This window comes from Chinchilla lanigera, unplaced genomic scaffold, assembly GCF_000276665.1.
Source record: "Chinchilla lanigera isolate Chin_1 unplaced genomic scaffold, ChiLan1.0 scaffold00061, whole genome shotgun sequence".
Lineage (NCBI taxonomy): Eukaryota > Metazoa > Chordata > Mammalia > Rodentia > Chinchillidae > Chinchilla > Chinchilla lanigera.
In genome coordinates, this window is record NW_004955462.1 from 4,693,488 (window position 1) to 4,709,599 (window position 16,112).

At 32.9% G+C, this 16,112-nt stretch overlaps 1 protein-coding gene across 3 annotated transcripts in view; it reads right to left on the reverse strand.

Moving 5' to 3' along the window:
- LOC102028389 (coiled-coil domain-containing protein 7-like) overlaps positions 1-16,112 on the reverse strand; it is a 73,125-nt gene that overhangs the window by 1,721 nt on the left and 55,292 nt on the right. For 2 of the 3 annotated variants that reach the window (XM_005398153.2, XM_005398154.1), the window contains 4 exons: positions 15,406-15,460; positions 5,622-5,687; positions 2,648-2,821; positions 605-642 (listed from right to left, as the gene is read on the reverse strand). In XM_005398153.2, coding sequence (XP_005398210.1) covers positions 605-642; positions 2,648-2,821; positions 5,622-5,687; positions 15,406-15,460 — 333 coding nt within the window. Of the gene's footprint in view, positions 1-604; positions 643-2,647; positions 2,822-5,621; positions 5,688-13,064; positions 13,217-15,405; positions 15,461-16,112 lie in introns of those variants that run through there. The other variant, XR_263097.2, reaches the window with a different exon arrangement.

Consider the following 16,112-nt stretch of genomic DNA (forward strand, 5'->3'; position numbering starts at 1 on the left):
GAAATATTAAAAATGGTAATGAAGCACACAACTGCAGACTTCTGGGTATTTTTTTTTTGTCTTTTCTGAATGGTAATCGGAATCAAAATTTCATGTATTAGGCTCTGAACAGTTAAGGAGTCTCATGTCTGTTTAATGTGAATTCTCACTAATGTATGTCAATGACCAAAAGGAAACACTGACACAGTTTCATCAAGTGACTGAGGAAAACAAAAGACAAAATATGATTTAAGGGAGTTGCTCACACAACTGTGATCAAGGTCATGCATCTTGATAACCAACTTTAAAATAAAAGTCAGCTCCTTAATCTATGAAAATTTAATTTCTCAAACAATAAACAAAATGTTTGCATGTGTACATTGGCCCTTGTTCTTCAATTTATCATTGAAAATTTTTGAGTTTTTGGAATTATATCCAAAGTTTTCAGTCTTACACATATAAAGTTTCATGCATTTTCTATTAAAAATCAGTTCCTTAGAGAAGACTATAATAACATAAGCAAATATATAAGTCAAGGAGTTTTGTATTTAGATTGGCTACTTTTATAGTTTAGAAATGAACTGATAAAATTAAAAAAAGACTATATCTGTAAAAAGTGATTTACCTTTCTTCAATTGGTCTTTGACTTTGGACAGCTGAGGTCTGTGATAAAGATAATATTAAATTTAAATATACCAAACGTGCATATCAATGCTTATATTGTCATTTAGAAAAATATCATTTAAAATAGTTTTCTTAATATGATTACTGTATAAAACTAAAGTGTCAAAAAAGCTAAGGAATTATCATATTTCACCACTGAAGAGACATTATACAATAACAGGCCCCAAAATTATACTTTATGTTTCTAAATTAAGAGTAAAGAAAAAAAAAAAAAAAAAAAAAAAAAAAAAAAAAAAAAGAGTAAAGGTTTCTATACTTTAGTAAACAATAATTATTGTTAACATCTACTATTTATCCAATCCTCTAAAAATACACATTTTGAAGAGCTCATAGTGGTAGTACACACAATACTAATATGGTAGTGCTTTCTGGTAACTTATAAATTTATTAAAAAGCATATTGAGAATGCATATTCAAAATGTTTATTGAGGTTTACGATAAAAATGTATGATTTCATTACAAGCTTATTTGTTGTGAAAATAACAGATACTTTCCTACAGTGTAAGTGCTAATTCTAGGTTTTACTCCAAGGCTGAATGTCAGCTCATTTGGTTTCTTTTATACAGAGATCAGCTGGCTTTATCCTTTCCCATCTGAGGCAAAGACTTGGATAGTCACCAAATTCGCTTACTTTTCTTCTATGTCTTGTTGCTAGTGTACGTTGCTAGGTGCCCCCTGCAGTTGAATGTAGCAGTGGAAGCACATATGGATTCCTGACCCACAAACACTGTGAGAGAAACATGTTGTGCAAGCCATCTAATCCTGGGGCAACTCATTCTACAGCAACAGATTAAGTGAAATAGTATTTTTTGTTTCTCACTCATTTTTTTTTTTTTTTAACCAGATGGAGTTTAGGAAGGGAGGAAGATGGGAGGAAGCTTGGAGGAAGAAGGGAGGATGGAGAAACACATATCAAGCAAAGAGAACAAAATACACAGCATCCTGAAAGTGACAGAAACAGTGTATTCCAGGAACTTCAATGAGCGCATTGAGGCTAAAGTGCCAATTATGTGCTAGTGTGCCTGGCATCACGAAAACATGTGCCCTGGGAGGAGGGGCTAAAGATCAGGTTTAGATTTCAAGGAAGGATCAACTCTGACAAATCCTGAGTGAGGTTTAAGAAAGTCTAAATCAACTTCACAAGAGAAATAAAGTTAAATATTTTGTAGAGTTTTCTCTCCAGTTTTGTATTTTAGTGCAGTGACTCCTTAGTTGTGGAACTCAATTTGTTCTGAATTCATGTTCGAACATCAAAAAGCTAGAGAACTGAACATATTTTTCCCATGAGAAATAATGGAAAACTGAATAATTGGTTCTGAAGCCCCCAAATCACACTTAAAAATTCATTTTTCCAAGACTTTAACACATTTCACAATGATTTCTTTAACTCTAAAGTAGTTCTTACATTTTTCCTCTTAGCTTTATTGCTGGTATCACTAACTTGCTTTGGAGCCATGGGTTATGATATTTTATGAAAATGAAGTGCAAAAAAGAGGCATAATGAAGAATGCTTTTACACACTAACACAAGCACTACATGTCTGCTTTAGACTCAGCGACACCCTTTGTGGCTGCAGCAAGATGCAAGCGTGACTCACTCTGGGCCCCTACAGGTTTTTTTCAAGTCAGATTTTCAGTTTGACTATGGAATACAGTTATGAACAAGAAGCAGAGTTTTTTTGACGTTTTCTGTTCAAGTAGCAGAAAATTTGAGCTTGGAGCCATGTGACAACTTAAGTATCACTGTAATTTACAGAAGAATGGTCTTTGAAGCTATTTTCTTCTGGTTCTCAAATCTCATATGCTTAATTCCAAATAAATATGTAGTTAATTGATAACTCTGTACTCAAGATGATAATCAACAGATACATCCAGAAAGTAAAGGGCAGAAGTCCAAACAGAAAGAGTAATACATACAAGTAAAGTATGAAATAATATGAAAGATGCTTTTATTATAGCACATAGCACTCTAGTTATTTCCTTACCTGTGGATATTCTTGAACTTTATCATTTGTCTTTTGTCCATGTGAATTTATTTTACTGGTAGCTTTTATTTTATCCATGCCCATTTCCACTATTCTGTTGTTCTGATCCCTTTTATTAAATTCTGCCCCTTGGCTTAGGGCATCATTAAGCTGACGCTTAGTTCTTTCAGCTTCCTGTTTTTAAGAAAGTACAGTTTGTCAAGTATTGTTTCCTGTGACATTTTCCTACAAGCACCTTCACGATGTGCATATTTTTATACCCACATTATTTCTCAACTTCTATTTACTAGTTAGAAGAAGCTAAGTTAAGCCATTAATATAGCCAATAGGCGAAAGCTTCCAAATTAAAATTAAAGGCTGTTGAAAACCTCTTCCAGTTTTGAGGGGTAGTTTTAATATCTCCACGTTTGTCCAAGTTGGTACTTTTTAAGGTTCTAATTATTATATAGGCAGAACAAAAACTGATAAAAGCTACAAATTATTAGAAATGGTAGACTATAACTAAGACAATATCCTTTAACATCCATCAAAGAATGAAAGAAAAGGTAAAAATTATTTCTTCTAAAATGAAAATTTTCTTTAAAATGTCTTAATTTTATTATCAAAAATATGCACATTAATAAAAAGAAAATTCATAGTCACCCCCCATAGAAAAGAACACTGTTAACATTATGGTGTATAATCTTTTTGTCTACTTCAAAATATAGCTAGAACATATATATCTATACACTTTAAATTTTTATCTATAATGAATCATGATATTCGGACTCATATTTCTATGACAATAAATAAATGTCAAAATGTACATGACTATATTTAGTAATATATCATAACTGACAACAAATTTCTTATCAGTGGTCATTTTGATCATCTGAAAAATTTATAATGAAAAATGTTACATTGTACACAGTAGTGTAATATTTCTACACACTTTTTATTCTTAGGTGAACTTTTAAAAGACAGAGAGCTATTGAGTGAAATTGTTATCTTTCCAAGGCTTTTGCTATGTATTCCTCCAGAAAATTATCAATTCATAGTGATTAATAGAAGCATGTAAAAGATTGCTCATTTTAACTTATATCAACAAATATTAGATAATTCTGTTCCCTAAAATTTTACAGAGGGTAAATTTTAAAAATCTCACTACCGATTTAAATTGCATTTATTTGATAATTAGTGAGATTAAATATACTGTTTTTGTATACTTTTATTGGCCATGTATGTTTCTGAATCATGACTTGCCTATTTGCATTACAGGGGAGGGCTGTACATATTTCTTGTAGGTATATGAAACATCTTTATGTAAATTATTTTATAAGCACTGTCTACTTTTGTGGTTCTGTGGACTGAACTCAGGACCTTTACACTAAGCTATATCCCTAGCCTTTACTTTTTATTTGAGACAGGGTCTCTTTAAGTCACTAAGATGTCCAAGCTGGGCTCAAATTTGTGATCCCCCTGCCTCAGCTTCCCAGAGTGTTGGAATAACAACACTGCCATGCATGGCTTCATATATATATATATATATATATATATATATATATATATCTCCATAAAAGGTTTACATTTATGCAGAATAAAATTCATTAACATACTCATTTTGGGTCTGAAGTTTAAAAAGCCTTGCTATAGTCAAGAACATTTAGCTGTTACTCAGTGTTTATTCTAAAATCCTCACAATTCATTCTTGAATTTTGGATGTCAAATCAATCTGCACCATATTTTGGTACTTCGTGAAAGAAAAACTTATTCTTTTCCAGATGTTTACTTTGTGTAGTTATTTTATTCTTCCATGAAAACTTTTAATACCTAAAATTATATAAAACAATAAATTTATGAAATTTATTTGAATTTGTTTTTCAACTTTCCATTTGGTACATGAACCTCAGTGTAATTGTTGTACAATTTATTCTTATTTTATTTTACTCTTTTTCTTTTTGAGACAGGGTTTCACTCTGCAGTTCAGGTTGGCCTTGAACTCACTTTGTAGCCCCAGCTAGCTTTAAACTCAGTGATCCTCCTGCCTCAGCCTTCTGAGTGCTGGGATTACAGGTGTGTACCATCACACCTGGATGTACTATCAAATTTATTATTGTATAATCACTATATATTGACTTTTGGATGAATAAGTCTTTCTTAATTATTCTTTTGTACAATTTCTTTGTTCTTATATAATAATTTATTATATGCCATTTATATCAAAAACTAAATTTCTTTAAGTTTGTATATCTTTGAAACACTGATACTGAATTTTCAAAGTCCATTTCTTCATTTCCATTTCTTTATTGTTCAACTATAACCCATGGTAATGTACAGTATTTTTCTCCATATAAAGCTTCCCTTCTTTTTTTTTGGTAAAAATGCTATACTAACATCATATTAAAGTAGTATTCTGGATAAATTATTGTGTATTTTGCTTTCCAAACAACATGAATCAATATTTTTAAGTGGTTCTTCTGGATAAAAAGAAAATCTATTGCTTTTTAAAATTTTAGTGTACTTTAAAAGCTATTTTGTCCCCATGTTTTATTATTTTACTACTAATACCTTTAAAAAGTATCTTAATACAAATTGAATACAAATAATTATGCTTTTTTCCTATTCATTTAAGAAAATGTAGCTTTTTATTCCTTTTCTATTTACCTAAAATTTGAAAAAGTGGTAGAAGTCAACACCTTCATTTAACTTAGTTTCTAATTCTTGCAGTCTTTTACTTTTGAATATGTTGTCTATCAGTTTGGAATCAATTGCTCTGATTAAAAAGTGTACTTTTTAATTATTTTTTGATAAGAGTAAATATTACATTGTATTTATATATTGGTGTTACATAAGTGAATATATTTAAACCTCTCACAGTAATAAAATATATAGGCTTATTAGTTTGTAAGATCAAATTACTCATTTAAAATATACTTTTGTAGGTACAGCATTTTCCTTATTTGTAACAATTTTATAGAAACATGACATTCTTCACCAGTAATGCCTGCTTAAGTTGTTCCTGAAGTGCTTTGTTCTCAATTTTCAGATCATCTGCTACTTTCTAGGAGAAATAAAGATAAAAAGATATTACTCTGGGCAGTTTATTAATTTATTTTTACAAATTTTACTTTTCAATAACTTATAAATACCCAAGATGATTATTTGAACACACACATCTAACTTCTTTGAGATAAACAGAAACTTTGAGATCTGTAAAGTCTCTAAATATTGGACCTTCGAAAATATCAAACTTTTAGACCTGCCTGGAACCATCTACTCAAATCTTATATGACATGAAAATAATATTTTATCATAAATGTTTAATTACCTGTGGTCTCTTTAGAGAGTAGCCTACCCTGTGTTCTACCAAAGTTTTATAGAATTGAAATACAGTAATGTAACAAAACTAGATTTAATCAAATTTTATACATCGGAAAGAAGAATGAGAATATATTCTCCACTGTGGTGGACTACTACAAATAGTCATAAATTCTTTACAATAGCTCTCATGAAAAAAGAAAAGGTGGATTCTCTTCCCTCACTCCTTGCAACTGAGATGGCTTGTCACTCTGGCAAATAGGGTACAATGCAAATGGCCCTATGTGAGATCTCAGCATAGGCTTCAAAGCATCTTTTGGCTTTGTTTTATTCTCTCACTCTTGGAAACTCTTCTATACGCCACTGAGGTTAGCCCCCTGGAAGGCAAGAGACTAGAAAGAGGTCTCATCTGTCCTGATTATCTCAGCAGGAACCTCAGACTTACGAGTGAAACTATCTAAGATCATGCAACCTACAGCAAATTGGCAACAGAAATAACCTATCCTGCCACTACAAGAAATGATGGCTCTGCTAGTTTAAGTCACTAAGTTTTCAGTAATTTGTTATTTCGGAAAAATCGAACTGGTTTACCTAGTAATAAAACATTTATATTATTTTATGCTACTAGGGTATTTACTAAAATTGAATGTTGTTTTATATGATTCCGTAAACAGCCGTCAACAATTCCTTCCACCCTTATGTGTATGCTAGTTAAATATGGACTTCCTTATAGAATGTTTTTTTGGTTTTTCTGGTTTTTCTCCGGTACCGGGAACTGAACTCATGACCTTGCACTTGCCAGGCAGGCGCTTTTGCCACTGAGCTAAATCCCCAGCCCTCTTATAGAATGTGATGAAAAAACTTCAAGACCTTCCAGTTCCAACTGTAGGAAACCTTTGTCATTTTCTTTTTCCTTTTGTGTTCTTGGGATAACTAACAAATGATGGGTTATCAGCCACGTGAGAGAAACTATCCCAGCTCAATGCAGGCACAGAAAAGATTTTCAGTCAACACAACGGTAAGCAAAGCCACTGTCTAGCTGATCTCAGAAAACCCATGAATTGTGAGATAATAAACCATTATTGTTTTAATACACTTAATTTTACTACATTTGAGGATAATTTGAAATTAAGCAATAAAAATTCCTGGAAGTGGAGTGATACAACAAAAGAACCTAAAACTTGTGGTAATGGCTTTGGGTTCCACAGGAGAGCAGAAGCTGGAAGGGTGATAAAGACAGTAGGATTGGAAACTACAGAGAGAGTAAAGACGCTGTGTCTACACACTGAAAGAATGTTAAACACCCTGTTAGTGAACTCTATAAAAGGAAGAAGCCTAGAAAATTAATACTGGAGACTGGTGACTGGGAAGGTACTGTGATATATACAACAATTAACCCTTAGGCTTAGCAAAATTGTGGATCAGGCTAATGAAATTTCCAGATAAAATGGTAATAGTACTATGGTTTATATTAGTGATCTATAACAAGATTATTAAAGAGAAATGAGGTAGTCCATGGGGCATCATGCCAATTTTCTCATAAAGGTGCATTATGATGGTTGTATAATACCCATGTTTATTCTTTAGAGTATTTCTATTGATGAGGTATTAATTTTAATTTTATGAGTTTTATTATATTAAAAACAGAGTGCTTAAAAGGGAAAGTATAAAAAATAAAGTATTGAATTAGTAATACTTATTGAGTGTTTATAAGCAAGCATTAAAATTTTCAAAGTCAATTGTTTTTTGGTGTATGATATCTAAAAACTAACAACAAAAGTAAATTCCTATATGAATTAGAATGAAAACACCAATGGAATGCTACAAAAATAATCTGTACTTCAGTTATCACAGTGAAGGCAGTCTTCACATGTGACAAAAGTATGTTCCATACACACATATGGTATCACTTACAATGCCAGCAAATATGTTTTGCTTTCCCGGCCATTTTATAAGACATACTTGACATCTTGATGGTCTTGCTGTTTTGTTGGGAGGTTGTCATATTATGCAATGTGTATAATATAACATAAAATAGCAATAAAATAAAGTATTAAATTCTTAATATGTATCGCATATTTAAAATAAACATCAACATTTTTACATCAACTGTATACTTGCTTATAAAACTTAAACGGTTACATCAGAAATAAATTCCTGTCTGAACTACTGTTGTGGGAAAAACTGAATCGACAGTAGCCAGGAGCTCAAAAGAAAGGAAACTTTATGGATGCTAGCAGACCCCAGAGCAGTAATCCCCAAAGTCTGAGGTGAGGTTTACAGAGAGTTTGTTTTTTTTATAAGTTAATAAACAGAAGTTACAAGAATGAGATAAGATCTGTTGAAGGCCATGGTACAATGGGTATCTTGTGGTGAGCACAGTGATGAGCATAGTTGTATATGTAGCAAGTTGTTTTTAGCATATTCACAAAAGTTTCAATTTGATGGCAAATCATATAATTTAGGTGAGTTTAGTGGCAGAGAACAGAATGACTGTAGTTTTATTTAACAAATGTCTGCAGTTAGGTCAGGATTTCTGCTTCAATGAAAGAAAAATACCAATAGAACTCTACAACAAAAATAATCTTTGCTTCAACTGTTACACTCAAGGCAGTCTTCACACATGGCAACTGCATGTTCTGTAAACATGTCTAACTTGCACTGACAGCACATGTGCTTACAATGGCCTATATGGAAGGCCATTCTTCTCACCTCTTTTCTTCTTGAGATAGCAAGAGCTTTCTACTATACTGTACAATGTGCTTAGCAGGAGAATAACATATCAATAAATAAAGTACCAAACATGTAATGAGTGCTTAGAATAGACATCAAAATTTTCAAATCAGCTGTTTACTTGCTTATAAAACTTAAAACATAAGAAATAAAAACATATGCAAATTTCAATGTAAATACGAACAAAAATATGCCACAGAAGTAATCTTTGCTTCCACTGTCACACCCAAGGCAGCCTTCACACATGAAAGCTGCATGTTCCATACACAAGTATTGCTTACACTGACAGCACATATATTTTGTTTTCCTGTCCTTTTCTTTTTTAATTTTAAAGAGAATAATAAAAAAGAGCTATAGAAAAAAATATCAACAATGTAGACAAAAACAAAACAAAGCAAAATAAAAATGATACAGGCTTTCAGAACAAAATGATAGGAATTAACAGTGGTTGTTATATTATACATTGCTATCTTCAATGAAGTTGCTCAGATTACCAGATGTAAGAATGCAAAATTGGTCAGAAAAAAACAGAAACAAAAACAAATTTAAAAAATTAACCATTAACTGTTCCTTTAATAAACCATTGGACATCAGCAGTACAGTTATCCTAGCTATCCATACACACACACATATATATATATATATATATATATATATATTTCCCCTTCCTTCTTTCTTTCTTTTTCTCCTTTCTCTCATCCCAGTTATTCCTTCCTTTGAGAAATTTCTTTCTCTTCCACAATATCTATTGCATGTTTGGGTTTTATTCTTTCCGATTCTTACAGTAGGGAGACAATACAATGTTTACACCTGTGGTTCTGATTTATTTCACTTGAGTATGGTCTCTAGTTGCATCCATTTACCTATGAAAGCCTCAAGTTTATCTTTTTCATAGCTGAATAATACTCCATTGTATAAAAATAACACATCTTTTTTATGCATTCCTCAGTGGATGGGCATTTGGGTTGTTTCTAAGACTTGGCTATGACAAATTGTGCTACTATAAACATGGGTGCAAATATATTGCTGTGGCATGATGTTTTTAATTCTTCTGGGAAAATACCCAAAAGGGGAATAGCTGGGTTAAGTGGGACTTCTAATCCTAGTTTTCTGAGGAATCTCTACACTGATTTCCACAGTGGTTTCACCAATCTACACTCCCACAAGCAGTGGAGAAGGGTTCCTTTTGCCCCACAGAAAGCATATGTTAAACATAATTTGGAGGAGTGGGATAGCCTTCTAATAACAGATCTCCAGGTCAAAAGGAGCTTTTCCAAGAAACTCCATGCATATCTGGGGTTTGTACAGATGATAACATTTTGGACTTCAAGCCAACTGGAGAGTATGATGAGAGTTTAGATGATTAATTGAGTATGTTTTTCACGTGGAAGAAACAGTAGCATGAAATCCAACGGGATACGTTACGAGTTCTCCTTAATCTTAGGGTAGGGAGAGCACCTTGATCAGCATCCAGTTTGCTCCTGGAAGTGGTTCCCTAATCCATTGTTTAAAGTAGCCCTTTATTTTGCAGGAGAGTATGTTGGTTCAAAACTCTAAGGAACTATTTCCAAAAATGACCATCTATAATTTGTACCATTTCCATGTGCTCTTGCCACTCTACCCATCAATACGTAAAATCTGTTAACTGGCTGCCTGAGTATGACCTGCCATATCATTTGATTTAACCAATAAAATGGGGTGGAAATAAAGGCTGCTGAGGCCTTAAGAGATATTTCAAGGCTCACTTTAAATCTGTTGGGTTCCAGCCCCAATGTAAGAATGAATGGGTTTTACTATTAATAATGAATGACCCCAGGAGAAAGTTCTGAGCATTTCCAGTTACCTCTAGACCTATGGAGAAGCCACATTGAACACTCTGCTACTAAACAAAGACATGGACCATGGAGGCCTCAGTCACAGCAGGGAGAAAGCAGGAGTTTCTGTTTTCCAACTGGCCTACAAGGCATGGCAAGCACAGCTGCAAAAGGACGCTGGCCTCAATTTATAATTTGTGGTCCTCGACAGCACAAAATCAGGCCAATCAAAGTCAGGAGAAATAATCATTAATGTATTAAACCTCTAATTTTGAGTGGTTTGTTATAGAACAGTAGAAAACACATAAAAATGTACTTGATCAAAAAGAAAACCTTTTAAAACTTTCATAAAGTAGACAATGTTAACTATATAAAAATGTGACAATTCAAAGGTGAACTAAAAACTTTTCTTGTGGGGGAATGATTAGGGGTTAAATCCAGGGCCTTACACTGAGCTATATCCCTAGTCCTATTTATTTACTTTAATGTTCACAAAGTCACTCCTAAGATAACACAGCTTAAAATTCTTTAAAAATTTGAAAAACCTTTAGAAATTGATATATTTGTATCACAGAGAAAAGGCCACACAGATCCATCAGTTATCTCAAAAGGGATTGGGAAAATGGTCAAAGAGCTAGCATTTAAAAACAAAAACACTCCTATATGATTTTACAGATAAATTCTATGTAGTTTTCAAAGTATTTTTCCTTTTTAAAAAAGTTTTTTTTTTTTTTTTAGTTTTGGCTGAAAATACCTAATATTTATTATGTTAAATTTAAGGAATCAAAATTTTGATAAAATTAAATCTGCCAAATTTAACAACAGTACATTTACATTACATGAACACAATTCTACCTTAATAATTTCATGTAAATTGGGCTGGGAGTGTAGCACACTGGAGGAGCACTTGCCTAGTATATGTTAGACCCTGGTATTGATTCACAGTACCATAAAAAAAAAACAATGTTCATATAATATATAAATAGCTAATTTGATTATTACACAAACTATTCAAGAGTTGCCAGTTTTTCCCTCAACTGAAAAAAATCAAACCTCTACTCCAAAATTCATCTTTCATGCAGCTGACAAAAGGCTCTCAATAAAAGAGTGTCAAGTGGGTAATTCTTAAAACCCCATTCCTACTCAGTAAAACTGCTATGATATCCATGCACTACTTACTTCATGTCTGTCTTTTTTTTAATTTTAAAAATAAAAGAACAAAAACATATTAAGAAGCACACAGACAAACAAAACAACACAAAAATAATAAAAGCAATACAGAATTTCAAACAAGGTGACAGGAAGTTAACAATGGTTGTTGTATCGCATGTTGTTATCTTCAAATTAGTTATTCAGTTAAACAAATATAGGCATGCAAGATTGATCAATTAATACAATTAAGTATTAACTTTTCCTTTCCATAAAGCAATAGAAATTAGTAGTATAATTATCTCAGCTATCTTGGATACACATACATACATATTTTTCCTTTCTTTCTTTTTTTTCATGTCTGTCTTTTCACAGACTGCTACCCCCACATAGAAATTCCTGGTTTCTAGCAATATTCTTAGTTACTACATCATAGTTTCTCTTCTACATGTGCATTTATTGTTTTGAAATTAGCTGGAGACAGTTTGTCTCCACTATGTGCTCTTATATTTCAGTTTCAAACTTCTTTAATAGTTTTAAATTCATATAAAGAAAATCAATATAACTATCAATTCTATATTCCTATATTACAGTATATTACATACTATGGGAAGACATTTATTCAACTTATTCAAGCATATGTAGAATATAATTACAGTTATCGTTACTATTTGCATTACAGACTTCATTATCTGGAAGTCAACAGCGAATAATTTAAACAGAAAAACAAAGAGTTCTTAGTACTGCTCATAGAATAAAACAAGGAAGAGTCCTGTCATTTTTGAAAAGAGAGAATGCTGGAAAAGAAAGGTCAACTAAGGATATCATATTCAAGTGTAGGATTTTTGTTATTTTTTCCCCTCACAGAAAGGGTCCCTGGACTATCTAGTCCAACCAGAGTCAACCTGATAACTCTGTATACCTGGTCAATTACTTCCTATCTTTCTTTAAATATGAAAAAATAGCAATCATAATTAAGGTATAAAAATGTTACACAGGATTTACCCATGGAATACTAAAATATGTATCAATACTTGCATTTTCTAGAATTTTGTGTTATGAAATATTATTATCTTTTTTATCTCCATATGATAAAGTTGTACATCACCCAGTTGTAGATGCTTGCCTAGAGTAAGTACATTTTATTTTTATAACAAATAATCTGAAAATTAAAAGTTAACAGGTTAACAAAATATATGATTCCACCTAAGCATAGCTTCTGTTAAATGCAACTAGGGCTACTGATGAATAGTCCATACAGTCTTTCACAATTAAGAAAAAGAATTCTTCCAGTAGACTCGCCTCTATGCTAGGGTACAGAACTGACAAGTAAAGCATGGGCTAGGTTTCAGCATTCACTTTTTCCCTTTGTCCTGTACCCTTTTTCACAGCACAGCCAAAAATCCTGATGGACTTTTACTTACATTATTTTAAATATATATTAGAAGAATGATCTGAACAATGATTCTCCATCCAAAGGGAACTAATAATTCATTTAAAAATTGAAGTTTTGGATGAGCTACTAAAGCATTTTAAAGTAGATATATTGAGATACAAACTGATTCTCCTCATGGTCCTGTGGGGAAACAAAACAAGTTTCCACCATTACAGCACACACTGGGCAGAAGTCAAATAGCCATGTTTGCAGTTTAGATTTAACCACTAATTTGTCCTTTAATCCTAAATCAGTCACATGTTATCTTCTACTGACTTCTATAAAATAGCCTAGATTGGCATGGTTCCTACTGCAGTGTTAGAGGAGGTACATAAATTCCTTCAAATTTCCATTAAATTCATAAACATTCGCTCCAGAAAAATTATACCTACACAGAAAATTCTGGTTTTAAATTTAGAAAAAATAATCTTAAAGGACATTAGAGAGTTCTAATATTAATAATATAATACAATATTAAAAAAATGTGGGATGCTTTTAGTATGTTTCCCAGGCTGGCCTCAAAGTTCTGAGCTAAAATGATCCTCCTCATGTTGGCACCCTTAGTAGCTAGGATGAAGCAATGTGTCACCTCACTTGGCTAATTTCCTTTTCAATGTAAAAAATAGTTTCAATTAAAATATGCTGGTAATTAATTCTGACAGGCAGAATTGTAATAGGGCCTCATGATCTTAACTCTTGGGGATGTGTTCTAGCTAATCCCCTCTGAGTGTGCATAGGTCCTTGGCTTGCTTCTAGAGCCCTCTCTGTGAACAAGTTGCCCTATGACCATTTTCATTGCAACAGCTGTGCATTCAGATATTATTGCAGTGTTAGCACTTTATGATAAAAAAATGAGTTTGGAGTTGCAGTCTGGGCACTTGGTCCCTACAAGGTTCGCCATTACTGACGTAAAATAATGATGGAATGCTACCCCCTTTATCGGGTTGCACTGTATAGTACTGAGATGGGATGCTATTTCCATGATCCACTTAAAATATATGATTTTTGTGTCAGCAGATCACATACTCTTAAAAAAGAAGCATACTGCTATGGGGTAACCTGGTTATGGAAAGGACCTTCAGACATCAAACTGCACAGTGCCAACTGCAAACAGCTGAAGTCTGTTATATCCACTTACCTTGGAAGGGGGCCCCCAAGTCACAGACTAAAATAGAGCCCAGTCAACAGTCTGATGGAAGCCTGGTGGGATCCCAAACAGGTCATGCTCAGATTCCCCATAAGTTAAGTTGTTTCAGCTGCTATGTTTGAATTATTATTAAAAAATAAATGTTATAAAGTTGCATATTTTATAGTAAGTATCTCAACTGGTACTCTTTATTTTCCTAAAACTTATGAAATCGAGTTCTTGTATCATTCAGATGTATGCAGTCCTTAACTACAGTCACTCACTGAAATGGAGGGTATGAAAAGTCTTGGGTGTTTGGAAGGTGATTGGGTTACAGGGGGTAGTCTACTCATCAGTAGATTCACACATTGGTGAGTTCAGTAGCTAAATGTGCTGTCAGAAAGTGGGGCCTGGTTAGAGGTGTGTTATTGAGGGCATGATGTGAAAGGAGGAATTTTTGTTCCTGGGCTCTGCCCCCACCTCTGCTTCCTGACCACCATCATGTAACTTTCCCCGACCATGCCTTTCCTCCATGCTCTTTCTGTCTTGCTGCTGACCAACCATACACTGAACCCACTGAAACTGTGAGCCAAAATAAAATTCTCTTTTTAAAATTACAGGTGTTGGGTATTTTGCCTCAGGGGCAGGAAAACTGACTAGTACAGATTTTATGGTAGCTATTAAGAAACAAGCAAACAGTATACCAAATGCAAAAAAAATGAGCTATTCATATTCCTTTTGGATCACATAAAAGACAGTGGCTATTTAATAGGAAATTTCTGAAGCATATTTTTCCTATCTGCTTTTTATAACCCCTACTTTTTTGAGACAGAGTAACTATTTGACTATTTTGGGGATAGAAAATATGAAGCTCAAACAGTTAAAAGGGACTTATTGAAAGTCAAATAACTATTAAGTCCCTATTAGGACTCCTGAAATGATGTTCTCTTCTTCATGTATTTAAATAACCATAGTAACTTTTAAAACCCTGATATTATTTAAATATGCCTGCATCTACCATTTTATTTTCAAAAACTAGCTAAGAAAAATCAATCAGAAAGAAGGAACGACCTTAGAACTTTAGTACACATACACAAACACACAGACATACATGTCTATGTCACATATGTACTAATGTTGTCTATATGTATAATTATCTCAGCAATTACTAATCAGACATAGACTCATAAAGGGTATGTGTTACCTGGACTTGAAGCAAATCTTCTTTCATTTTAAGCTGTTGGGCTACAGTCGTCTTCCTGCAATTAAAATGATTTAAAATATATCATCATAGAAATACATCATTGCTCTTTGCTTTACTAAGGAGTAATTTAAACTACTTGAAATGGAAGGTATTTTTTGAAAAAAATTTTGTTTTTATTAGTACATGTTTGCAGTACATAATGATTACATTGCTTGTGGGGAGTTGGCATACATACATAACACATCTTAATTTTTTTTTTTCTGGGGCTGGGGATTTAGCTCAGTGGCACAGTGCCTGTCTGGCAAGCGCAAGGTCATGAGTTTGATTTCTGGTACCGGAAAAAAAAACAACAACAACAAAAATTTTTTTCTCCTCTCCCCCTTCATTTCCTGTACATTCCTCTAACACTTGGTTCCTCTCCCTTGGTCCCACCCTCCCACTGTCAAAAGATCTAGCTCTCTATTTCCTATTGTCTATCTTTTATTTTGTTCTTTATTTACATTCTGGGTTTCTCATATTAGAGACACCATGAGATATTTAAGCTTGCATGTCTAATTTACTTCACTTAACATTACAATCTCAAGGTGCATTCATTTCTCAACATATGACTCAACTTTATCCTTCTTTATGACACAACAGTACTGTATTATGCATAAATGCTAAATTTTCTTTATCCACTCATCAGTTTTTTTATTTTAAAGATAAAA